This window comes from Epinephelus fuscoguttatus, linkage group LG22 (genome assembly GCF_011397635.1).
Source record: "Epinephelus fuscoguttatus linkage group LG22, E.fuscoguttatus.final_Chr_v1".
NCBI classification, from domain to species: Eukaryota; Metazoa; Chordata; class Actinopteri; order Perciformes; family Serranidae; genus Epinephelus; species Epinephelus fuscoguttatus.
This window is the reverse complement of record NC_064773.1, coordinates 12,552,040-12,579,880: the sequence shown is the minus strand read 5'-3', so window position 1 is coordinate 12,579,880 and position 27,841 is coordinate 12,552,040. Positions and strand designations below refer to the sequence as shown.

Below are 27,841 nucleotides of genomic sequence, written 5' to 3'. Positions count from 1 at the left end.
ACGGGGGAAGTTCTCCACCAATTGTTTCGGTCCTGAGAGGAGCTCGGCGGTCGGACCCTCCCTCCTCCTATCTCTCTCCCCTCTCTCCTCCTCTGTTTCTCTCTCCTCCCCTTGTTGTGACAGAGCACACCTGCTTGATCTTGGCCGCACGCGCTCCGAGTCCAATTACCCCACAGGCCCTCGCAGCCACTTCACAGTCTCATCCCCCCACTCGACTGGATTTTTGGGAGTCAAGCTCATCTCGCACACTTCTGCTCTCTTCGCCTTGCTTCTACTGAGAACAGGTAGGTTGATACTTTAACTCTGAGAGAGGAGGAAAGTATGGGTATCATGGATGAAGTGTGGTTAGGAATAAGAAGATAGGTGTCATTATGGATTCATTTTTACAGAGATAGAGAATACTCTTGAGAGGATTGCATGCTTTTTGCTGGATTTTGACTTTTATCATGATAAAATCATTCAATCATTGGTGATTTTAAAAAGTCACATAATTTGCTGATGATGTTATTTTATAAAGAAACAAATACTGCTTGTCTTTTGTTTGCAGTTGAGTTTGTTAAGCTGGATTTGCTGACGTCTGACTCACTTCGTCACACATTCATTTATGCTGTGTATATTCCAGATATGTTGCCAGGTCTTGTTCCCACAGCTCTCTCTGGCTTTGTGATGAGAGACCTTTAATCATTTCCAGTCCAATCTGCATGCAGCTCGGTGAAAAGAGCAGCAGGCTGGAGAAGGGGGTGTGGTAGTGCAGTTGATGCTGGTACCTCACTCCTCTGCCAAAAAAAGACTTATTCTCCTGGCCCATCATTAATCTCCTGGGTATTCACCTTGGTTCCATGTGATCTTTTCAGGGCTTTGTACGTTTACAATTTCAGCTTGTAGAGTTTTGTAATTTGTTGCATTTAGTGGCAGTAGACCAAGTGTTTGGACACTTGTTTGTTGATTGTTTGGATGTAACCCATATGGAGGTGAATTGCTCAAGCTAGTTTTGTGGCAAGTGACTCAGATTTGTAATGCTTACATAAAGAGAAGGGGTTGGGTAAGGGGGGAGGCAGAAAAATTTTGATTTTGTGAAGTTGTTTGCTTCTTCTGCTGGTCAGCATTTGCTAACGTAAGTGGAAAATGCATTAATTTGTTCCTTTTCTCTCTTTGTTTAGCTTTCTTTCCCTCTCTTTTTTTCTTTCCCTGTGGCGTTGGGCAGTCTACAAACAAATGAGGGGGGAAAAAAGCTGAAACAACAGTGAGGATTTCTTTGTGTTGATTCAGCCCATTATTGCTTGTCAAGACTTCGATTTGGAGGAGTTGTTTCTGCTGCTTCTCACACTTTTCCATTTCAGCAGTTCATCTGAGACCGCCACCAGACCGTTTTAACCCCAATTTCTTATCTGTCTGCTCTGCGGGGCCTGTTTCTTCTCAACCTCCTCTGCCCACTGTGGCGTTTGCTGCTGTGTTTTCACAGGAGCAGAACAGGACCCAAATTGCTAGGGGCAACTTAAAGTGAGAGGCTTTGAAGAGGAGATGAAGAAGAAGGAAAAAAAAAAAAAAAAAAGGCCGTACCTGGCAACGCACAGCGCCATTAATCCCGTAATGGTACAGCTTCCTCTATCAAAGAGAGGTCTGAAGGCTTCCCGGCAAGCCACCACACAACTCTTAGCTAACTCATTACATCCTTTTTGCCAGAAGGGGAAAAAAGCTAATAAGGCTCAGCTGCACTGAATTGCATTGAGTGGACTGGAGTGAAAAGGAAAAACAAGACAAACAAAACAGAATGAAAAGTGGGACTTAGAATAGAATAGACGCTAAAAGAGGCATAAACAGTGCACTGACATACATTCAGTGCAATAAAAGTACTTCAGCAGTTCATATTTTTGAGTTCAGCTGAGCAGATGTTGAACCAGAGAGGGAAGGTTAGGAGGAGACAAGGCCCAGATTTGCACTCAGGGGCTGCATTTTTTCCATCTGGACTTCAACTCTTTGGGTCAAAAAGAGCAAAAGAACAATGGAATTGAATGGACATCAGCCATCCAGTCATTTTCCCCCCTTTGCTCACTGGAATACCAGAAAGTTCCACGTCAGTCTTTCAAGCCAAAGTTTTAAGGGTCAGACAGAGAAAGAAAATACCATAAGCTATGGGAGAGAAGCCGGGGAAGGAAGGAAAAGAGCACAAAAAGGGAGGAGGAGATGGAAAGAGAAGAAAGGGCGAGAAGGTTGGGCAGTTCGTCCACGTCTGTGCAGCGCAGACTGTTGATAATGGGACTGAGGTTGATGGCAGGCCGACAGCTCTTCTCATGGAACAGCTGAAATGTGGTTAAACCGCTCACTGGCTTTCTCGTGCCATGGCTCCAAACAACATGCTTTCGAGACCCTAAAATGATTTTTCAATAATAGTTATGGCTCTGACACGTATTCCCTTTTTCTGCGTTGAGAAATGACATTGATTGTAGTGGTCAAATAAGTGTCTCGGGCATTCTTTGGAGCCAAAAAACGCCCCATGCAGACATACGTGGGAGCATGGACGGCTATTTTCCAGACGAGACTGATTTCGCCAAAGTCCTATTACGAGAACGTTTTGGCTCTGAAAATGTTTGTTGGCCGTGCCTTTGCATATTTTCAGATACACATGTTCTTGCTCCCCAAAATCCCCTGATATATCAGAAATTTGTTGAAAATAACGACTGATGACTCCTCACACCACCGCCAAAGGAAGAGCATCACTCGTGTTTTTACATTTCAGCATCGTTATCGATCATGCTTATGTGTGCAACTGTGTGGGAGGGGAGCTCACATTCATTTGCTGGTGAGTTAAAAGGGCCACACGTGTTTTAAACGTCCTGTGGCCTTGTAAATACCTTCCAGTGATTCATTGCTGACAGACGCTCTGCAGAGGCAGACGAAGGCCTGTGGAGAGTTAGAAGGGAGGGGTGTGGGGGTTGCGGACAGAGGTGGAGGGTGGGATGGTAGTTGGTGTCTGCTTTATATTGTTCCTTTCACTGCAACATGGTTTGATTTCCTTAAATCACGACACTGTGGTGTGTTCCCTTCATGCTGCAGAAGTTCAAGTGAAAGAATTTGTTGATATGGTAATGGTGCTACGGGTATCTCATTGATTTTCTAAGCTCGAACGTTTCAATGAAAGGCAGTGACAAAGAGGAGAAAGTGACAAAGCAAAGGAGGGAAAATTACTTTACTCCCTCATGCGAGCTCTGCTTCCTGTCTGGGAATCATTAGTAATGCTGGGGCCAGACGTAGGGGGAAGAGTGTAGGGAGGGAGGGAGGGAGTAAGAAGGATGAGACAAAAGAGGGACACTGGAGAATTGACAAGGATGCCGCCGCCACAGGAAATGTCAACCTCCACCCCTTTTTTCTTGGTCTGACATGGGATGATGAATCGCAGGTTTGGGAGACACGAGAGAAGAAGATAGAGATGGTTCCTGTGCCATGTACCACATGTCCTTTTCTGGGATGCGGTAGATTGTAAATCTTTTTGAAAATACAGACTAAACTTTCTCACAGCGTCTTGGGCTTTCATACTTTTTGATAGATCTTTTGTATACCCACTATCACTCTATGCACAGTGCTTCAACCAGGGCCCCTGACAGTGTGTCAGGCTTTGAAGCCAATTTTCGTAGTGGCCAAACAGTGGAATTACAACTTCCGTGGTCTGTTATGTGATGCCACTGAGCCCTGAAACAAGACTTTTCCCCACAGACTTACATTGTGAAAGAGATGTCTGTTTCTTTGAACATCACAACCCCTGCAAATGACTTGTTTCACTTTCTGAATTTGATCCATTTGGTCTGACAACAAGTCTAGAAAAGCCTAACAATTAAATCATTCAGTCATTCAATTAAGCGAAGGGCTAAACCGGAAGTTAGCTGCTTGGCTTGCAAACGTCTGTACCACAGATCTGACAAATTTTACACCCAGGAAGTCAAACTTTTTTTTTGGCTTATTGTGCCACTGAGCAACTTTCACAGAAATCAATGGGGCCACGCCTTGAACTCTGTATCCAGCTGTCTATGTATCCATGGTTTCAACAAGCATCTGCTGACCATTCAAAGCCCTTTGGCACTCTTTGGAAGGCCTTGAATCTTCATTTAACCTTTGTTTTCCTGGTTCACCATTGATTAAAGTTCAGATAAGAACTTTCGTGAACTTAATTCACTAGTACATGAACATCGTCACCCAGATTTCACAGAAGTCACCATATACGTCTTTAAAGTTAAGTCAAAAATGGCTAAATGCATCACCCTAAAAGTCCATCAGTGGGAAGCTGAATTAGGTATAAATGTCTTCCACGTTTGCACTGATTAGTGTCAGTCCACTTCTTGTGAATAAAGCCTGTCCAATTTTCGTCTTGTAAACTAGCATACAGCTGTACCACAATGTGATAACTGGCCAAGTTCCCCAGTGAAGCCATGCTGACTTGATACATTGTAAAACCAACTCTGGAGACTGGAATTTATAATGGTTCAATGGGTACACCCAATTGCCCAGTTAGTGAGGTATCAGGTGAACATGCTCTGTCTGAAAGGTTATTAAAAAGAAGTGGGGATACAAACAAGAATCATCTGCAAAAACAACAAAGTTTCATCTCAGCAATGAGTCAGTTTTGGGAAAAGGTCGTAAAGAGTCAGATCATGTTCCTGAGCTGCAGGGCACCAAATGAAGTTTGATTTCCAGCTTGGTGTGATCACTGAACATGAAAATGATAAGGGGAATACCTTTAACCCATAACACAAATCGTCTTTGAAGAGATAAGCAATGCTGATACTGGCAAGGTGTGAAGTTTGCATGGTCAAGTCATGTTCCAGCATGCTCTGTTGGCAGCCCTCTGGATTCAGCACACACACAAACACACGTGTGTGTTTGAAGAGCTTCAGGTGTCTGTATGAAGGTGGGGGCATCTTTTTAGAGCAGGGCCGTCCTGCAGGGCCGGTGGACACATCTGAGCACACTGGTAATGAAAGAACCGACGCCTGGGGCACAGCAGGTTGTCTCATGCATCGTCCTCAGAGGCTCATACCTGCTGTGAAAGGCATTGAATTTCAACTTTTTAAGAAAAGATTGCATTTTGACCACAGTTCCTTGTTCTGTTTTGAATTTAAAGTGACCCCCATGTTCGCAAAGAGCTGTCGGTTGCCCACTATGTTGACACACGGCAATAAATCTCCACAATGTACAGCCCTCCATCTCCAAATCCAAAATCCCCTGACCCAAAAATATTGATACCAATTATAGTTTATTGTGCAGCTGTGGTTACAAATTGTTAGTTAATGTACCCAACAATAATTCCTGACAATCCCTTATATCCCTTTTTCCTGGTAGTGTTTCAAAATCTTGTTTCAATCTCATCATCAACAACTCCTGGGCCTGATTATGACTCACAAAGTAGCAGTAATTCTTGTCTTTGCAGTAATGCTGCAGACATTAAATGCCCATAGAGCTTAGTTTAAGTTCACTCTCTTCTTCTTCTTCTTCTTTTTGCCCGTCTGGCTCACATTAAAGCTGCTGAAGAGTTTATGGACAAAGGTTGATGGATATATGGCAGGACACCTAAAGGGCCATTTGAAATCCTGCACCAATGCACATGTGCATGTACATACGTTTATGTGCTAGTGGTCATGGGTCAAAGCGGGGAGATAAGGCTCAGTAATCGGCAGTGAAACTTGTGTTATTTTGTGCACATTGCTGTGCCTTTAAACAGAGCTGGTACACTTTGCTTTGAAGATAAATCTGAATGTTCCAGCCTGCAAGATGTGCCAGATGTGAGGAGTTCACAACACTAGTACCTCCTGTGAAAAGTGATAAACTGACTTTCAAATACTTTCCAGTATTGGCGATTAACATAACATACTACGAGACGAACGCATCTGGCATCCAAGCAGGATAAAACACACCATCAAAGGCATCTACAAGCACTTTTTAACCCAGGAGTGCTTTGCATCCCTAAATCCAAAATGACGGCAGAACAGTTCTGCCAAGTCTGCAGACAAGGTTTTTGTTGGATTGAGCTTTTTGTTGCGCTTAGATAAGAGAACTTGACACAGCCAAGTTTACTCAGTCTGTCGAAGACTGGAACAAAGTGTACTCTGGATCTACTGTATGTTCAGAATCTTTGTCTCAACGCCTCCCGCTACAGTACGTACTCCATGTTTCCAAGTGAGACAAAATGGCAAAAGTTTTACACGGAAAACTGCATCTACACATAAAACATGGTGTGACACAATTCCAGGCTCTAAGTGCCGACTTATGAAATCACCCCTTTTGAATGTTTTTCAGGTTTTTCCACTTCGTAGCGACAGAACGAGTGAAAAAGAAACTAAGAGAGGCAGAGCCATTCCATCCAACACAATTCCCTTCTGAATGGATGTGATTTCAAGCTTGGTCGTACTGTATGCAAGCACTGTAACCACTGGACTGGAGCTGTACAGTGTGTCAAAGTGGTGGCTGTTTTGTGGACAGGCACTATAATTACTGCTTGTGTTGAGAGTCCCTCTGAGCCGTGATCCCGTGACCTGACGTAACCCTAACCTAGATTTACTCTAGCATCAGCACATCTCTTTCTCTTGCTTTCTCTCACTTTTTTAAATATTAAAACCTTTTTCATTTACTATTTTTATTCGCACATGCAGACTGTACAATTTAAAGGTGCACATACAACATGTGCACTTGCTTTAATGCATTTAAAAACACAATTTATTGCTTTTTTTTTACACCTTAAAACATGCAAATGTACACTCAAATGACAGAAAGAGAAAAAAAAAATACGTCACATAAGCATCAAACACATACACACAGACCATATAAACCAGCCCAGAGTCACTTTCAACTTTGGCCAACTTATGGTTTTGGGTCAGTTTCATCATCCTGGTCAAGATGTTCAGGTCAAGGTCCGCTACAGACCAGCTACTCCCAAATCATTTGTTAGCAGCTGCGGCTCCAATCCGCCCTTCAATTATTGTGGCACCAAGAGGGAAGGAGCAACTTTTGGCTATACGCATGACAAGCAGATTGCTGGGTCTTTGAGACTCTGTGTGTGTGTGTGTGTGTGTGTGTGTGTGTGTTGCTGTGTATAAGGTCAGGGAGTTTTGTGGATCTCCACTGTTTGAGTATGAGAGAGTGCGTGGATGTGTCAACTGGTTTGTGGTTGTGTTTAGAAATAGAAGACAGCATAAGGAAGCAGGATTCTCCCAGTGACTCCACGAGTACAGTTGACGCGTCCTCCTTAAAATACTTTAATGGCAAACAAATGATACTGTGATTTATTACTTTTGAATAGAAAATATAGCACAGTGGTGTACAGAGTGGCAGCTGTGAAATTTCCCACGATGCATCCCCTATGTAACACTAAACGCTGACGCAGATGTTTTTTGTGCATTAGTCAATGTTTCATTGTCTTTTCCAAAAGCAAATTACATAGGCGCATTGTATTATGGAATTTAGCTCAGTGGACCAACAACAAAATATATGAACACTGTTATAGTACAGTGACTTCCGAACAGGGGTACGTCTCCAGTTGTAGGGGGAAGGTGAAAAGGTTGTTGACTAGATTGAAAAAAAAAAAATACAATTTTGATTAAAAAATGTACCTGTAGTCACCTATTGTGATTGAGAGTGTTTTAAAATGACCATATAGAAAGCAAAAAAAAGCTAATGCCGAAGCTAAAATGATAATGGGTAAATGGTTAAAATAGATAATTACAAGTAGACTAATGGATACATTGTTGGATTGGTTAGCTAAAGATTGATACATGGTGACTAAATGGTAACTAAAATGAATGGACAAATGTTCAAATAGCTAGTTAAAAGTAACGTACAGTATAAGTGGTTGAAATAGTTAGCTAAAAGAGATGGATGGTTGAAATAGTTAGCTAAAATTTACAGATAATTGGTTGTAATAGTTAGCTAAAAGCAACAGATAATTGGATGAAATAGCTAGCTTAAAGTAACAGATAACTGGTTACAATAGCTAGCTAAAAGTAACAGATAACTGGTTACAATAGTTAGCTAGAAGTAACAGATAACTGGTTACAATAGTTAGCTAAAAGCAACAGATAATTGGATGAAATAGCTAGCTTAAAGTAACAGATAACTGGTTACAATAGTTTGCTAAAAGCAACAGATAATTGGACGAAATAGTTAGCTAAAAGTGACAGATAGATGGTAAAAATAGTTAGCTTAAATTAAGAGATAAATGATTTAACCAAGAGTAATGGACAACCAGTTACAATAGTTAGCTAAAAGTAACAGATAATTGGATGAAATAGTAAGCTAAAAGTACAGGATAAATGGTTAAAACACCTAAAAGTAGCCTAATGGATTCATTCTTAAATAAAAATGGATGAATGGTGACTAAATGGTAACTAAAATTAATTGATAAATGGCTGAAATAGTTAGCTAAAAGTAATGATTGATGATTGAAACACAGTAATATTAGATATCTAATGGTAGCTTAATGGACAAATGGTTAATAGTGAAAATAAGCTGTTTAAATAGTGAGCTAAAAGTAATAATAAATGGTCGGAACCTCCAGCTTTTGCCATTCCAATGCAAATGGTAAGAATGTAAACTGGCCGTAATGTTGACAATGGTTTCTATTCCTAAACATAATCATTAGGCACCCCTGGGACTTGTCCCTTCTTGACTGAGTAAAGTCGTGTCATTTTCTCATTTTTCTTACACTGACCCCAGCTTTATCACCTTTCACCTTCTGCCTAAAACTGACCAGTTAAATAGCTTATTTGGCCAACCTCATTAAATTGTTACACCCAAGTGTTTAACCCTGTAGCCTTTAGCCCTCCACCTCTCACCTTTGCCCTTTGCTTCTCTAGACTTCAATCAATGTCTCTTGTTTGTGTCTTTCTCTCATTGCGTCCTTCTCCCTGCCCTGTGAAAATCAACCTACTTTTCTCCTGAATATCACAGTGAAGGAGAAACGAGCAGTTAAACAGAAAATGGTAGTTTCAAAACTAATCATAGACAGACTTTTTTGAAAGTGTATCCACCCAAATCTTTGAACTGTGTCTTCTTGTCCTCCAGGCTTCCTGCTAGCAGCACCATGAGGTCAGCCTGTCTCTCTTTGCTCCTGGTCACGGCCTGCTGGGCTCTGCCCTTCCGCCAGTCCGGTTTCCTAGACTTCATGATGGAGGATGAGGCAGGATCGGGTTTGCCTGAAGATAAAATAGATGTAAGCTTCCCTCCCATGCCTGAAGGACCCAAGTGCCCCTTCAGATGCCAATGCCACCTGCGAGTGATCCAGTGCTCTGACCTCGGTAAGAGAAGACATTTCCCATCAGTGGTTCACATGGTTGTGCATAATTCAACATGTTCTCACTCCCAACTTGTCAAATGTGGCAGCTTGGTCGGTGGCCCTACTCTGCAAACTATGATGCTCTAGGTCAGTGGTTCCCAACTTGTGGGCCGTGGTCCAAAAGTGGGTTTGGGGTCCATTTTAAATGGACCACAAGTGACTAAAGTTTGTAAAGAAAAAACACATTTTATTTTGAAGCTCAGCACAGCTACTTGACAGAGGGGGCAAACTAGCTCAACGACATCACAAGTATGATGCTGAATATATTAAACTATGTGGAGTTTGAACAACAGAGAAATCTAGACCCCGTACCTAGACCAGTTGGGTACCGCTCTAGTATCAGTTTTGGATGCTAAGGGATGCCGTGTCAATCTCTGCTTGTTACATGCATAGAGTATTTTCAAAATAAATGCCTGTGTACACAGGAAATGCATTTTGTCACCAAAATGAACTCAGGTTAAGGCAATAAGACTTCTCACTAAGGTTTAGAAAAATTATGGCGTGGGTTACATGACTTTAGCTTGTTAATGATTATGTGACACATGTAACATAACACATATGTAATGTAGTTTGAAAAAACTCAGCGTTTCACACAAACAATTGTCACTTAGGTAAATTTAATACATTGTTTATATTGTGAAATGGTCATGTTTAGGCAATAAAACTACAAAAAAAATCAGGTATTGGCTTAAAATAAGTGTTTGTTACATAACGTTGCGCAAATATGTCAGGTTGTGACATCAGAGCCCAACAACTATACGTAAATCTGTAACATTATGTTAAAACAGTGGTGACTGTTGGTACGTAGTTGCTAAACGTTACGTAAACAGCGCATTCTCATTCCCACCTCGTTAAATATCTTTGTCTATCCATCTACTGGGCGGGCGATACCAATGCAGAAAGGAACCTTTTGAAGCAATGTTTTATGTTGCATCAGCTTGTAACGGCACCATAACTATGCAATATGAATGGTGTATTTTGAAAAAGACTGTACGCATCTATGAAGTGACTTTTGAAAAGACACAATTCATGTAACAAGCGTAAATGGACACACCATCCCATAACGTCAACAACAGACGCAGTAGGTAACCTAGCATGTCATATTTAGACCTGAAAGTCCACTGACAAAGCGGCATTATTTGACGAGTTGGGACGAAAAAGTGTTGGTCAAAACAACACTGACTTGTGGTTTCACATGTCCCTCTTGGGTGAAAGTCTGTTAATGTTTGACCAATCCACCTCCCCTTCCTTGCCAACCGGAATCAGGTACCTACGGCCACTGTGCAAGCGGCTAATTTTGACGTCCTTGGAATTAGAACAAGCTGTAATCCACGGTCATCATCACCATCGGTTATCATGGTTGACTGTACAGATGCTGTACATAGCCAGTAATTCCTACAGTTACTTCAAACTAAATGTAACAAGCTTCTTGTTCACATCCATTTTCTTCATCTGCTCCATTTGGTGTTCTGGCCTGGATTTTTAAACAGATGAGCTCACTTTGAGGATAAGATGAGGTCAGATGGGTGTCTGCAGTAGTTTTACTGTATTTTTATTGTGCTGAGTGATTTTACTGGTTGTTAAGAGCAGAAAAAAGTCCCTGACTTTACTAACCGTCTCCACCGTCCACCCAAACCCACTGGGTCATTCCAGGGGTATGTTATGTTACACATTATTGCAAAGTCTTCCAGAGAACATGACGCCGGTGTCGACACCTTAAATGCTCGCAGATGCTGTGAGCCTTATGTCACTTCCTGTTACAATTACATTACTTGCTCTTTCTGGCCAAACTGTTTGTCAAGCAGTGGTGAAGATTAAAGGTTAGATTAATCATATGAAAGTCCTGGACAAAACTTCCAAATCTCAATGTAAAGCTTGCTCACCAAGGTTTGGAAGACTACAATTACTTTATCGGCTTTTAATTCAGCACAGTCACAACAATTTACTTGGCTGTCGACTTCATTGTTTGGAGCGGATCCACTCTGTTTGTCTAATCTGATGTATAGCATATACAGCCACTTGAGTCATCTCACAAACCTTGACACAGAAAAGTCCCTGACCTCATTTATTCTTCTAGACTGCGCAGTTGGATTTGATAGTTTTTTGGCTCTGCTTTTATTTGGAAAGGATGGGGCACAAGCTTCAAGGAGGCAGATGAAGGAGTGGGGGGAGTGACACAGATGGACAAACTGGGAGGATGAAATAAAAAGAGGAGCAGACAGACAAAACCACTTTGGTTTTTGTAAGCTTAACAGGACCGGGGTTGAGCGTATCGCAGATTCAGGATGTAGTATAAGCACAAGCAGAGCACGCAGACAGGCAGGTGGCTCGACAGTCAGAACGACAGACAGTTGGAGAGAGTGATGTTCAGGAAAAGACCGGTTCCATTACATCAGTCCTCCAGCCGGGGCCCCAGTCAGCAGCGGCACTTTCCCCAGAGAGGCAGCTCCATGGCTGGATTCTCAACTCCTGCATCAGCACTGTTGGCCCCGCGCCTCCATCTGTTCTCCAGACCTGCTGGCCTGCACGCAAACACACACACTCGCACGTTGAGACACACACAGGATTGATACTTATATGTATATATGTGGGCACACACACACAGGCCCGGGCATGAAAGAAGAGTCTGCTCACCATCCTGAAGCACCCTGTCATTTTTGTAGATGTGGATTTTTCTCCCTGCAGCTGGTGGGATGACAGCTAAAATATTCAGGAGAGGAAAATTCAGCACAGGGTTCAAATGAGTTGTGATTATATTTGCCAACTCTGTCAGAGTTTCTTACACAGCGGCCTTTTGTTCCTACAAGTACTACAATTAATTGCACAATCAGCAGCTCCTCTAACTGAAACATTATTTTTATAGATAGTGATTGTATAAGGTGTGTAGCTGGCGGGTGCACACATCATATCTACCCACACTTTCGAACTGACTTACCAAAAACTCCAAGCTTACTCACATCCCATGAGGTAATCAGGCCTTTGATGATGCAGCCAGGTCAACTTTGTGCCCGACCACAGCGCCAGACAACGAGAGGACATTACATAAACACTGTCATTAATACTTGGAAGTGCTCAAAATGAGTCCAGTCCAATCCAGAGCAATCATACGCTTCATATCCCAATCACTTTGCTTTAAACTGGAGTGATTAATAGTGACTGTAATATTTTGGGGGGGCAAGACTTCGAGCCCTGTTTGTCTTGTTCACTTCCTGCCAAGTGGCTATCAGCTGAAAAGTGAGATGCTGACCCAAACATGTCATTCGAATAGTTTATTTGCACTTGTCAGTTTGTGTTATTATCACCATCACACTGATTACAGCGCTAATCGTTTTGCTTCATACGACCCACCAAAAGATAGCTTTCTTTGTATGAGACTTCCCCTTTGTCATACCAGAGGGAGTATTACAACCAGGTGGGTCTTGGTTTTGGTTCTTAATTTTAAAAAATGCAGCAATTATCTCTTTTTTAATGCTAGCAACCTTATATTTAAATTAATCTGAAGCATATTAAGTTTGTTTTTAATGTATTTTAAGAAACCCTGGGGTATAATCAACAGCTCATTTGTGTTTTCCACCAATTCTTCCCCAGATTTCCTGTTACAGGAAGCAATTTTGGAGCCATGTTTGTCACAAGATCATTTAGTTTACTGTGAAACTGTTGTGAAGAGTGTGTTCTTGCATCAGGAAATGCAATAAATTGGATGTAAGAGGGCAAAAATCTGGGTGAAAAATTGGTTGTAAAACATTTTTCTTTAAAGGTCCAGTGCGTAGGAATTTGGGAGGATAAATGGAACATAATATAATGTTTCTTTAGTGTATAATCACCTGAAAATAAGTACTCTAGTTTGTATTTACTTAGGTTTGGAGTCCTCATCTGCAGAGATCATCATGTTGCACCGCCATGTTTGGTTGGTGCACTGGCTCTAGATAGGGCCATTCTTGTTAGTTTGCAGCCCCTCCGCAACAAGCAGTGTTAAAAAAAAATGTTGGTGAAGATTCTCAGTCATCCAGGTCATGGTAATCATAAGTGCTAATATCGTAGGCAACTGGACTTGCTTGCGTTTCTTGAAGACGTTTCACCTCTCATCCAAGAAGCTTCTTCAGTTCTAAATGACTGGTACGAAGTTGCAGGCTTCAAACCCTGTGTGGGTGGGAACCCTCGCAGAGTCGTAGGGATCACGTGAGCTCTTCGTTTCAGAGTCGTTAAGGTCACCATGTGAATCGTTGACCCACCTGGCCACCAAGTAATGCAAGCAAGTCTAGTTGCGTACGATATTAGCACGTACGATGTTAAGTGAAACTGCTTTGTTCAGTGTTTTTCCTGGTTTAAATCAACGGATCCATGTTTTTTTTTGGAGAGGACGAAACCTCTGCAAATAATTCAGCTCATGGTAAAAACTCCTGAACGTATGGATCCTAAGTTATCAGAGCAAAAAGTTGAGCGCACATTAGCACGTGCTAAGCTAGCAGCTCAGCACGTGTCAGAGAAACACTAAATAAAGTAGTTTCACATTACATATCAGTGTTTTTACTGGCCTAAATTATTGAGTCCATTTGTTTTGGAGACTTTCACCGATAATTCAGCTCCTGGTGAAAACCTCCTGAACATCTGGATCACAAAAAAGAGGTTAGCTCACATTAGCAAGTGCTGAGCTAGTGACCTGTCTGCGAAGTGCCAAATAGCATAAGAGAGAGTCTGATTTTTACTGTGAAACTACTTTATTCAGTGGTTTAACCATTTTTTAATCACCCAGTCTGTCAGATTTAGAGAGGAAAAATTCTAACAGGGAGAAGTTTCAGCTGGTTGCAATCTGCAGTCCTCACTGCTAGATGCCTCTAAATCTTACACACTGGACCTTTAAACAAATGAATGAGTGTGAATGTGTAAAAACTGAAACAATTACCCATAAACCCTTAAAAGGGCATTACAGCATTTACTTTTGCAGGGTGGTGCAAGCTGGGGTGGTTGCAATACACACATTTTTAAAAGTGCATTGAAACTGATGTAGCAAATGTTGAGATAGTCTGACTTTTATAGATGAAAGTTAAGAAAGAATGTGTGTGCAAGTATAGAGGTGTACCGCGTGGTGCTGCAATGATGGTGGCAACCACAAACAGCTGTGATGGTTTGTGGGTCATTCACTGCTGAGTTGGAAAAGCTGACAGAGGAGCAAACCTAGCTGGAGGCAATGTTTGGGTGAGCCGAACAGACGTCGTCGTCACCAAGCTTTTAGGACAGAATGTGTGCAGGCGTACGTATGCGGACTGGAGATGCAGAATGTAAGCTTCTTTGTTAAACAGTTTATTCTACGCCTCTTCCTCTGAAATGTAAACTGCCCATTATGAATCTCAGTGTATTTTTTGGGTTACCACGGATGCAGAGAAGCTTACACTATGACTCCCAGCTGTCTTCGCTCATGTTTTTTAAAAGCAAGTCCACTCAACCAGCGAGTCTGCTCACTGCAGATGCCATTTTCTGTGTCACATTAGCCATTACGTGCCATGATAAAGACCCAGCAAGGGGATTCAGGGTGAGCTCAGTGTCCAGGTATGCAGTCACTTACTTTCTCTGAAAGGAAATTTGTTTTAAAGTCCATTTCCACCATGTGCGCCCCAGAACACATCAAACACTTATTTGGTCCCTTTGGAATGTCACTATAAACCCATTCTGCCCTACGTCCCTATCATTGAGACTTTATGGAGCATGTGTGTTAACAAAGCAGACTTTGTTATTTCAGAGTGTCGCTACTGTGAACTTGCTTTCTCTTGCCTGTTTATTCAGCCTTGATTTGCCATCATAACAGTTCTCAAGAGCTTGTTGCCTCTGAAATCTTGGTTTCACAGCATTGAATATATTTATAACTTCATTAGCAACAAACAGTTTAAATACAGAAAAAAAGGTCCTTAGTTACTACTGGTTTGCATTAAAACAAAAAAAACAAAAAACAAACAAAAAAAAACAACTGTCATCAGATTTTGACCCGGATGCTGCTGAACTCTAATTGGTGCACAGGAAATATGTGACATCATCTTTTTTTAGCTGAGAACTGCCCTCTTCAAAGTGGTGTTGGCACAATATGAGAGTTTTACAAAACGATTTTCACGGCCAAAAGAATTCATAAGGGCAATATAGCAATATCTATTGATTATTAGAAATTTTGGTTAACTTTATATATTGTGCATTTTGTCTCTCTTTGGTTTATGACTTACACTTAACATTCGAATATGGGGAAGTAGAGAGGAAGTGGAGACAAAGTGACAATGGGAAAAAATGGAAATGATTTAAGAGGTGCTGGATTATGTACACAATATTACCATTTGTATTATAAACATGATACGATATTTTATTTATTAAAATAACATATATCATACTGGTGTATATGGCGACACCGCTACTTCGAACCCAGTCCTCAGGAACAGCGCTGGGCTTTGAAGCCAAAAAGGATGTAGATGCAGACTTGCAGACAACTCACTTTACAACATGACATTCCTGCCCTGAACATCTTCTCCTAACCCGAACAATAGTGTGTCTGCATCCGTAGCTAGACGGACATAGTGGCCAATCCGTGGAATTACAACTTCCAGATCCGTCATGTGATGCCTTGGCCCCAAAAAAGACTTTTTCCCATAGACGTACATTGTAAAAGAGATGTCTGTAAATCAGCAGATTATTATTTTCAACTTCCTCGTGCAAGTGCTCAATTAGCCCTTATTTAAATCATATCATAAAAGCTGTGAAATTTATTAATAGCCGAATGCAGAGTTATTTCCTACTGTCATTCATGTGAAAGAGCCTGAGACCAGAGGCTGAGAACTGAGTTCTGTTCGGGTCTGATTTTCAAGACCCGCTCCCAAACCAGAATATACCGTAACTGTGCTACCACCCACACATATAACCAATTCCTTCCACAACCCAACTCGCCAATACAAGATCTTCAGCCCAAAACCGCCAATCCTATATTAAAAGCGGCACAACTAAAGTCATAATTTTGGGACATATTATACATGTGAAACTGGAAATATATTCTATAAAGCGCTGAGGGCCTTGCCTCCAATGCTATCCAGTTCTAATACATCCATGCTTTGAAGTAATGAGGTGAGGACATAAACACCATTACTAAAACATCTTAAACTAAATCCCCAAAACTGTTCCAACTTCAGCAAATGATTTTGTGTTTGAGGAAATGGGTTTTCAGGGCCTTTAACAAGAGAACTGATTTATATCTCTTCAGTATCTAGTTTAAACCCCACAATTGACGGAAACTGACCATCAAACACTCTAACTATGGTCATAGAGACGAGTAGGTAACCATTTTGTATCCATTTCCTGTTGAGGTCAGAGTGTGGTTACCCAGGACTGTCATCACCTCACCTCAAACTCACTTTCCCATTATCCATCATTCTGATAGATGTATTACTTCTGCATGCTTCTAACCTTCATACCCTACGTCTGATTGAACAATGTCTCATAAAAATTCCCTGTCAGGTCTGAAGGCTGTTCCTGGAGACATCCCAGACGACACCACTCTGCTGGACCTGCAGAACAACAAGATCACTGAGATCAAGGAGAATGACTTCAAGAACCTCAAAGGCCTGCATGTAAGACACATTTCACTCCATCTGCAGAGCTTCATGTCTGTGTATTATTACGAATGTTATGTAATGTGTTGTTGCGTAACTGTAACACCAACTGCAACCCTTCTTCAACATGAACCTCGGCGAGCCTTTTGGGGAAACATCTTGTCTTTAAATGATTTGTTGCTTATTAGGTTGTTTCTAGTTTGTTCCCAGCTCGTTTCTTATTAACTAACTCATTGCTCATTCTAAAACCATGGACCGTGCATAGACTCCCATCCCAAAACCCTCTTCCACATATCCTCCACTCCCCCAGTCCCCAGGTGCATGGAAACTATTCACCCGAAGGCCTTACACCATCCCGCCTTCAAACTCCTTTAGCTTTCTTGTTTGCAATAAATACCTCCGTCTGACGGCCAGAGCTGTTTCCACTGTAATGTAACTGGCCTCTCAAGGGAGTGGACCACATACTTCACATAACCTCATGTCTGCCTTACATGAGAGTGGAACAGCAGGAGTGAGAGTCCTCTGAAAATGCATTAGGGATCACTCCAGAATGGACTTGAACTTGGCCCTCCATCTTGACAGCTCAGGCACCTGCATGGCTGAAACAGCTGCTGAGCTCAGTGTCCTGTTTTCATAGAAACTCATCTGGAAAGTACAGATTTTTAACTGTCCCATGATGCGTTTTGTAGCAGGAAATGTTTCTGAGTGGAAGAAAAAACAGTGAAAGCCACCACACTGTAAAGTTTCGAATAAAGTTCAAATTCCATAGGAAAAGATTTTTAGACACTGATGTGAATTTAAACAAGAACAGACATAAACAGACTAGCACAAACTGTGGTGGAGATGGTGGTCAATGCTCTACTTCAACATGCAGCAAGAATGAAATCATATTTAAAGGTCCAGCGTGTAAAATTTAGGGGGATTTAGTGGCATCTAGTGGTGAGAACTGCAGATTACAAACAGCTGAAGCTTCCCCTGGTGAGAAATCCTTCAGTCTTCACTGTTCAGGAGGTTTTTAGCAGCAGCCGAATTAAGCTGTTTGGCACATTGCAGATGGCCTGCTTGCCCAGCACCTGAAAATGTCTGCTCTGATAACTTAGTGTGTGCTCACCTTATTTCTGATCCGGACGTTCAGGGGAGTTTTAGAGGAAGCCGAATTATCCACAGAGGTCTCCTCCTCTCCTAAACGAACAGACCCAGTGACTCAAATCAGTTAAAACACTGAATAAAGCAGTTTCATGCTACAAAAGAATGTTTCACCAAAGCTATTTGACGTGTCGGAGATAACCTAGCTCCAGCTAATGTGTGCTCACCTTTTTTCTCTGATAACTTAAGAACCTGAGGTTTAGGAAGGTTTAACGGAAAAGCCGAATTATCAAAACCTGTGTTCTTCTGAAACTCTGGTCGCAAGGAGCTGCTAACTACTGTGCCCAATGCGAAAATGCGAATGTCCCTATCTAGAGCCAATGTTTAGTTTGTCCATTCTGGGCTACTGTCGAAACATGAGGGTGCAACATGGTGATCTCTATAGACAAGGACCCGCTCCCTGTGTAGATATAACAGCTCATTTTAAGATAACAAAACGACAATTCTTATTTTCAGGTGAACAAAACTTCTTATCGTATTACATTATGTTTCTGCCAATATATCCACCAAGTCCTACATACTGGATCTTTAACATTTGTATCTTATTCCCCTGGTATTCTTCCTTAAAGGCTCTGATCCTTGTGAACAACAAAATCACCATCATCCACGCCAAGGCCCTCAGCCCTCTGACCAAGCTGCAGCGTCTCTACCTGTCTAAGAACATGCTGAAGGACGTGCCCGCCAACATGCCCAAGAGCCTGCAGGAGCTGCGCATCCACGAGAACGAGATCACCAAGATCAAGAAGGCCTCCTTCCAGGGCATGGGCCACATGATCGTCATGGGTATGACAATAAAAACACTCTCTGACTCCCTTAAAAATGCAAATGTTTATTTGGATAGCACTAGCGGTTTCAAGAGGTATGAGGTGCATTTTTCAGCAGTAGGTCACATCTCCGGATGTGTGTCCGTGACTTTGCGGATGGCTGCAGAGTTCTGCTGGAGTGATAAAAATATTTACCCAAAGTTAAACTGGTGTTTAAACTTAATGTTTCCACAGTCTGTGCTGAATTTTCTAGTACTATCATGAAAAACAAGATTCTCTTCTAGCGTTTGTTCAGTGTTGATCAAAGTGCTGCAGAAATAAATTGAAATACACCTCTAGGTACAGTCAGAGGTGGGAGTAAGTTACACATGTGCAAGTCATGAGCAAGTCTTAACCCTCAAGTCTCAAGCAAGTACCAAGTTTCTGTGGAAAGAATCAAGTTAGTCCCTGTTAAAAGGCAAGCAATCCGTAAGTCAAGTCATGAAATTCTGATGATCTGAGCCAATAAGCTAATATGTTAGCTAAAAAGACACGTTTGTACCTTTCTTTGTAGTGACAGATGAAGATGGATGTTGTGATGGTTGTGCCATAGATTTTTATAGCTGCAGACCTTGTATACTGATCTTCTCTTCTTACTATCATCATCAGAACATGATCCTTAAAACCAAATTTTATCATTTTTAGACTACCCCCTCAGTGATATCTGCTTGGAGCATTGGCCTCAGGCCCCCAGGCTTTGAAGCCAATTTTTGTAGTGGCCAAAAAGTATAACTACAACTTCAGAGTACATCAGGTGATGGCAGTGGGCCCAAAAACACTTCCACATAAATCAGATCGTGAAAGAGACGTCTGGAAATCAGTGGACACATATTTTTTTTAGCGTCACAACCCCAGCAAAATTAGTTGTTTTACTATCAGAATTTAATCCACTCAGTCTGATAATTATTGGAAAGTCTAGAAAAGTCTAGCAAGAATTTAATCATTGATAATAATTCAAGTTAGCGCAGAACTAAACCAGAAGTAGCCAGGCTCGGCCGTTGGAAGTCTCCACTGTACCCAATCAATGGGCCCAATGATGCGGAAGCAGAACTGATCATTCATGTAACTTTATACGTTACAGTTAAACGTTTTTTGGCTTCAATGCACCACCTCGCAACTTTCATAGAAATGAATTGGATCCCGCCTCCAATACTAGCCTATATCCACTTCTCTTTATACATCGTTGGTCTCTTCTGGTCTGCTGGCCCTAGTAGGTTGCCAGGTTTTCGTGCAGACCTGAAGGCCTGAAAAGTTGCTACTCAAATCTGACTTCTGACCCCCTCCTCTGCATTCAATAGAGCTCCAAATTTACCAAAGCAAACAATGGACCCACTCGACGGGTGAAAATAAGTGCTTGGAAACACTGTGCCTCAGGTTACAGCGGTCCCTCCTCACCAGCTGTGATGGATGAAAACTGTCATTTTATTCAGTAATTTTATTTATTGTTTCAGTGAGTGTTGTGTGGGAAAGATAAATTTAATTGATTTTGATTTGGAAAGACCAGAGGGAAAATCTGCTTTATGACATTTTACTGTTGAGACAAGATTTACACATCACAGTCGGGTGGTGATGAGACTGGTATAGCCTGTTAATGCATGATTACACAGCACATGTTTTGGATTTCACAAAAGAATGAAAGATTATTTGTCCTTCATCCTCCCACTGCTGCTTTTTGCTTTACTTGTCACTTTGACAACTCATCTCTGACTTGTAAAACTTCCTGCTCCACAAATTAAAAAGTGTCATTTTGTCCTTGCTAAGCTAAAGCTCAAAGTTTGGATTCAGTCACTTAAAATGCAAAATGATAAAAGAATTGTGATCCGTGACAAATCAGGGAATCTGGCGTGGAGAATGGTTATGTTGCAAACACAAGCTATTCTCTTGCCCAAGACTTTGTTTACTCATGACTCAGCTCCGTGTTCCCGTAACACACCAGGAAAGGAATTAACTTCACAGACGTGATCCAGTACTGCTGTTCTCTTTCTTTCTCTTTCTTTTTGTCTGTGTTCACAATTCATTCATTTTTTTTCAGAGCTCGGGTCCAACCCTCTGAAGAGCGCTGGAATTGAGGCCAACGCTTTTGTTGACCTGAAAAGGGTCTCTTACATTCGCATCGCAGACACCAACATCACAGACATTCCCAAAGGTAGAGCTCCGATATCTATTTCCACAAATAATTTGGCTTAATCCAAGTTTTATCCAGTCAAGGTCAGCCAAAAACAACCTTCATCTATGAAAAGAATGCATGCTTGGATTTAAGTGTACAGCAAAACAATGAGCTCAGTGTGACAAAAACAATCTGTGCTGCATAGTAATTAAAAAACTAGTCTATTTCAGGGTGGGAACATGTCTGGTGTATTTAGTAAAATGACACATGGAATAATCTTCTGGATTTCATAGACTTGGAAACAGCCACTCCTTGATACTTGATCTTTGCTAACTATCCATTTATACATAAAAGTGCCTTCTTAATGTAATACAAGCTACAAAGGTACATTATTACTCAAGTCATCAAGTAATGCTTGTTTTGTGGGTTGTCAGGTCTGCCCAGCTCTCTGTCTGAGCTCCACCTGGATAGCAACAAGATCACCAAGGTGACGGCTGCCAACCTCCAGGGCCTGAAGAACCTGGCCAAGTAATAAGAATTATGAATCACTCTTAACATTAACCCATATTAACCCTATCATTTCCTTTTTTGTTTAGAAGTAAAGCAAGACTATGAGCCTGTTTATACCCAGTATTAACATGCGTTCTGGTGATCTGAACACAAGTGGACAGTCGTGACACATCACCCGTCACACCTGTGTCTATCATTGGTCTCCAGCTGGCCACTTCAGATTTTGCTACACTAGAACCATGGTTCCCAACAGGTCCAGCCAAATTTCTCCTCAGTCATTAGTTCAAGGTCCACACAGTTAAATATATTCAGCATCATACTTGCGTTTGGCCATGCATTTGAGTCAGTTTGCTGTCTCTGTTAAGGAGCTGTCGTTACTCAATCCCAGAAAACAGTATTTCAAAATAAAAGCTCTGTGCCAGAAATTCACTCTACTTCAAAATAAAGCATGGTTCATTCAGAATGGACCAGCGACCCACTTTTGGGCTGCAACCCACCAGTTGGGAACCACTGCACTGGCACGTCAAAGGGCCCCACACACAGTTATTCCATTCCCTCACCAGTCACGTTGGCACAACTGGAGATATCACTGTCAGCAGAATTTAACACGTCTCCTTCCATAGGGCAAAACGGATGGTCATGCAACACTTTATCCAAATTACTGTAAAACGGACACGTTATAGTGTTAGCACTTAAACAACCACCATGTCCTGCAGTGATGTAGTCCTTGTCTGGGCTGCAGCAGGACACAGTTACACTACATAAGATATGTGGACAAATGTGTCCTAGTGGCTTGACTGATCAGATCACATCTTGGTGGTTGTTTACCCCTGTATAATGCTGTCCACTCAAGATTGGATCACAGATGCTGCATGTTAATATGAAGTTTAAACAAGGTCTTTGTTAAACAGCAGCCACTATCGCATTAGCAATGGCAATTACAATAGCACTGTGCAGTATATTTCCCTTAATTTATTAAGATTCCCTTGAGTCATGTTTCCTGGTGACATACACTGTATTAACTTATTATTTTTGATATTACCATTTAAATGTTGCAGTGGGAAAAATTGTTGGCAAGAGGAAAGTCTATGTAGCAAGTTGTGTTTTATTGCTAATGAATTTAGCCTTTCATTAGGAAGACTGCCTTTTTTCACCTTCAGGAGTTAGCTTACATGGTCTCCCCTTTGAAAACATGAGCTACATCTCTTATTCTGTTAAGTTCTTCATGCCGTACTGTGTTTTCATTCTCTGGTTTGACGTGTAGTAGATATACTTTGGTATTACCATTTAAAGGATTAACTGTATAAAAAAAACCTGAGACCTAAACAGTAGTTTTTAGATAATCAAAATAAGTGGTTTGCTTATAAAGTGTGGACACACTGTATTTATAAGATTACTGCTCAGATTGAGCTGAAGATGGCATACCAAACCAGAACAAAGACGGCTTTGATGCATAATGAGTGGAGTATGTTGGAGAGGATGTGAGCAAAGGATGGTTTTTATTTTCCACCCACTCATAATTAAGAAATAGACTGGGAAAGTACTGGCCTTAATGGCAGGTGTGGATTCTTTTCTGTATCCTCATTTCCTCAGATCTTTTTTTTTTTTTTTTTCTGTACTACATGATTGGCGAATGTGAATTTTGGCAGCCGGAGAGAAACACTGATGTCACCATCTTGGTTTCTCCGCTCATGCAATTTAAATGCTCATGTTCCTTGCTCCTCTACATATTTGCATATTTCCATGTCTCATGCTTGCTGATTTTTCCTGCAGGCTGGGTCTGAGCTACAATGAGATCAGCTCTGTGGAAAATGGCACTCTGGCTAACGTCCCCCACCTGAGAGAGCTGCACCTCGACAACAACGCTCTGACCAGCGTTCCCGCTGGCCTGCCTGACCACAAGTACATCCAGGTACATATTGGTTTTATTAACATTATAATTACAGCTCTTTGTCCCAGCGTCATTAATGCAGGTTTGAATCCCCTGGAGGAATTATTAGTGCAACCATTTAGTTCCAGCACATTAACCCTGCTTGAGCATTATAGTTACAAGTCTCATTTTCTTATGTTCAAACAAACAGTTCATTTTCTCTGATCTCAATCATACTGGAAAAGTTTACTTTGTCGCATTCTTTGCGTTTGGTGTGTTTAGGTTCACGCTGCCTGATTACAAGTCAACCAAGGCTTCCATAACAAAAGTCACATGGATTCATTTAGATTGTTTATTGAGAAGTGTGTTGGTAGCCTGTCATACGATAATGTTACATATTTTGGCAGCAGGGGGGAGTGTAAACAGACCTGATTCAAGACCCTTTAACTTTAGTGTGGCCTCAGTTTATTTAATCATTCATTTGGCTTCCCAAGGCTGAGTAACTGAGTCCCCAGAAACCCTTTATGGGGTAATTTGTTGGAGTTGGTGGGGATTAAATGTTCACTCTGAGTGAACCGCAGCGCTGTACACCTGTCAGCCATTTTTTTAGCTGGTATATCGTGAGCACCCATGTGTTAATGGCAATGGGCCTCATTCACCAATCATTCTTATAAAGAAATATCTTCTTAAAATCCACTTATCTGCACCAATGTTTTCTTATTTGGGATTTGTTCTGGGTAAGAACAGAATCCCAGCACACTTGTGCACAATTTGTGCTGACATGTTTGAGCAAAATAACTGGTTGTTGTGTTGTCTTCAGTTAATAACAATTATCGTATAGTTAATTGAATTAATTGCAATTGTTGTTCAGAGTTAGAAATTGTCACACTCTATTCAACAAAAAGCATCATGGTTTTTTCGAAAATAAACACTACATTAACACTTCAGCTCACATCAGTTATGTTAACGGGACCATGCCATATAACAATTAGTGAATGATTATGCTAGAAAATATTACGGCAGGTCAACTAGGTGGGGACAAAAAGTGACAAAGCACACAGAAACATTGTGTGAAATAGTCCACCTTCCACCTTCTCTCTGTTGCTCTCTGTCATTCTCTCTCAAACACACAAACACATACACACACCTTGGACTGTAATACATAAAGTTTTTGGTTCATGGGTTGGGGGGTTGATTATCACGTATTTTTCACATCCAATGCATCTTTTGTTATTTTATATCCATTCCTGACGCTACCTAATATTACAGCTAGTTTGGCGTTCACTTCCTGCAAAAATACTTCCACTGTAGTTTAGGCATTCTTGACAAAAGTCTCTCATCTTTTCTTCTTAATGATCAATTTCTTTGTGCACACAGCCCTGCAGTCTCGGTCTCCCCTTTCATGGGGATTTGTAGGGCTTTTTACATATGCTAATTACTAGCTAATCAACTGGCAAGGGCTTTAAACTTACAAGGACAATGGGATTCATTGTTATTATTAGAGCGCAGGTGCGACCAATTCTGCAGTTTAAGATCGTCATGAATCTGTTGTAGACTCGTATGACCTTTGATATGAACACATTTAAAAAGAAACTAACTAAAATAGCGGTGAATGAGGCCCATTGTTCTCAAAAGCCATAACAACTAAATCTATGGGAAGAAAAATTTGGAGGAAAAGCTCCCAACAAGCTGATGTGCTAAATTTAAGTTTGTCCCCGTACAGACTGGGTCACTGCAGTAGAAGTAACAAGATATACCAAAAACAGCAGGGAATATTAGTATATAAATACTAACACTTTCAAATTTGGGATGTTTTTTAAGAAAACAAAAGAATATAAAACTTTAAAAAAGAACGATGACATCATAATAATAATAGTGATGGTCAAGTCTCCCCTAAGAGACTACAACATGCTCATTTAATGTAGGAATTACAAACCAAAGGGACTTAATGAGGTGCTTTATTCAGGTTTTCATGCCTTTTTTAATATATTTTTAGGTCTTTTTGTTTATTGTCTTCTGTCCTTTGCATGTTCTATTGTACATAATGGCCATTGTAGTTCGTTAAGACCTGTGTAGTTTGGTGTTTTTGGACTTAGCGGCTTTGGAATCTGTAATTATTGTCTGACCCAGTGAGTTCCCTCCTTTTGTCCTTACTTCTAGGACAGTGCTGCATGACAAGGGCTACTGCCCTCTACTACTGCGCTCAGATGCATGGATGTTTTTAGCCACTCTCATGTTCATGTATGCTTTTTATATGCTTCTGTTTTATATGCATCTAAAGCTGTGCTTGTCCTCAAGTACCAAGCAGCGTAAGCTTGTAGTTATTTTTAAGTATGATCATATAGGAAGTCCTTTTCCCCTACTGTTTTTAGTTAAACATCCTGAAGAGGGAAAAAAATCTATTTGGCTGTCCTGAGCTATTATTATTCATTTGGTGACTTATGATTATCTTTATCTGCTTTATTTTGGAAAAACTAAATTATTGCCATGCACATCCCACTCAGTGACCAAAGGTTGTCATTATTTAAATCCCTTCTCTAGGTGGTCTACCTCCACGCCAACAAGATTGCTGCTGTGGGAACAGGGGACTTCTGTCCTCCTGGCCTCAACCACAAGAAGGCCATGTACTCTGGCATCAGCCTGTTCAGCAACCCCGTGCCTTACTGGGAAGTCCAGCCCATCACCTTCCGCTGCGTCTTCGACCGCTCCGCCATCCAGCTCGGCAACTACAGGAAGAAGTAGAGCGACCCTGCGCGCCTCTGCGAGGAAGTGTGTGTTTGTAAATGAGTGTGTGAAAGTTTTCTAAGTGTGCGTGTTTGACCGCAGCCCCACAACACTGACGCCCTGCCAACACTGCCTCCCCGCCCCCTCCACAAATGATGATGTCATTAATCCACGCGCTCATTTCAAAATCTTAGTGGACATGGACCTCAAACGCAACATATCATTTTCATTATTTAGCTTCAAGGTTGGTGCAACAGTAGTACACACGGCTTACAAGCACACACCAGCGTACGGCGGTGATGCTCTCACACACAGCACATCATTTCATAGACACAGTTTAGCAAAGTATTAACAAACAGCCATTTTTATTCAGTGGACAAATTAAAAATCCTGAGGTGGTCCCTAACCAAAAGGATTCGACACCTCACACAGTGGAAAATCTCCCAAATCCCACGTTGATAAACTTCCTCCACCTTTAGCCATTGTATGAATTCTAAGAGAGCTGGCCTGTAGAGCAGGCAGCAAGGGGTTAACTTGTGTTTTACAATACCTTTAACAACTGGTATCCTAGAATGTACTAGATATTACCTGTGTACTAGGATTAGCATTTAGAGTGTAACATTACCACGCTGCACTCCTTGAAAGAACTCCTAGTTTCTATTTGTATTGTACTCAATTCAAGTAGAGATAAAAAGCAACCGTGACTTCTCTCACATTGTGATTTCTTGTGCTTACTTCAGTGTTGATTTAGTCCTGGGTGTTTCCACTCTTTCTTTTCATCACATTTCCTCTCCTGTTCCTAGTGTATGTTGTTCAATTTAAAAAAAACAAGGTGAAAATAGCTTATAAAAAAATGTAGAATAAACCATATATGTTTTAAACAGAAGCCATTCCCAAAGATTTATATGCATGCTCTTTTTATTTTATTTTTTTCCTTTCAACTTGAACCTGGTGCTTTCTGGAATCTCTTGTTAATGCGTGTATGTATTTCTCTCCATGTTTCCCTGCCCTTTATTTCTTTTTTTTTCTTTTTTAAAAGTCAAGAATAATTGGACGGTGTATGTGGACCGGCATGCCCACTGCAACCATGTTGGTGTGAATGTTGTATGTATAGACGCTGTATATAAATGCTGTATAAAAACCTCTCATTTGCTTAAAGGCACAAGCACTTATCATAGCTCAGACTTAATATATCAGCAACAAAAGGTGTTCCTCTTTTTTTTTCCGGAGCAGGGGCTCCAGCTAAGGTGTCCTGAACAAAATAAAAATACTAATGGAAAAAGTAGCCGTTTTTGATGGGTGTAATGACAAGATCTTGCTTTATTATCGATAATGTAAATGGAGATTTAAGCTTGTGGTCACTGCAATGGTGCGGCAAAAGCTACAGCACATATACAAAGAGGGCAGCAACATTCTGGCGAACAAGGTCAAGAGGAGGCACAGGTAAAAACAGGTGAGGTACCGTTGCCATTCACATAATAGGTGAAAGTTATACAGGCACATATTAATGACAGAAAACCTCGACAAAGACTTGAAATATCCGAAAAAGTTGTCCTTAATATTCAAATGTTTGGAAGACTTCATGCAAATTCATGCATATAAATGTTTTAGTTTGGGTAAGGACTTGTTTAATGCACCCAGATAACATCTATACAGTAGATTTCTTGCCATATTTTAACAGATATTTCATGAAACGCCCGGTTCAGTGCCGGCCATAGCACATTTGGTGCCCTAGACAAGTCTCCCCCCAAAAAACATGTCACTTTCTGCAGCTCAGCAGTCAAA

At 41.2% G+C, this 27,841-nt stretch overlaps 1 protein-coding gene across 1 annotated transcript; it reads left to right on the top strand.

Annotated features, from left to right (window-relative positions):
• Nucleotides 1-27,341, top strand: dcn (decorin). Its single transcript, XM_049566371.1, has 8 exons — nt 1-284; nt 9,046-9,278; nt 16,802-16,914; nt 18,612-18,825; nt 20,878-20,991; nt 21,387-21,480; nt 23,236-23,374; nt 25,874-27,341. The coding sequence occupies exons 2-8, from the start codon at nt 9,065-9,067 to the stop codon at nt 26,072-26,074; spliced, it is 1,089 nt and encodes a 362-aa protein (XP_049422328.1). The 5' UTR covers nt 1-284; nt 9,046-9,064; the 3' UTR covers nt 26,075-27,341.
• Nucleotides 27,342-27,841: the final 500 nt, after the last annotated feature.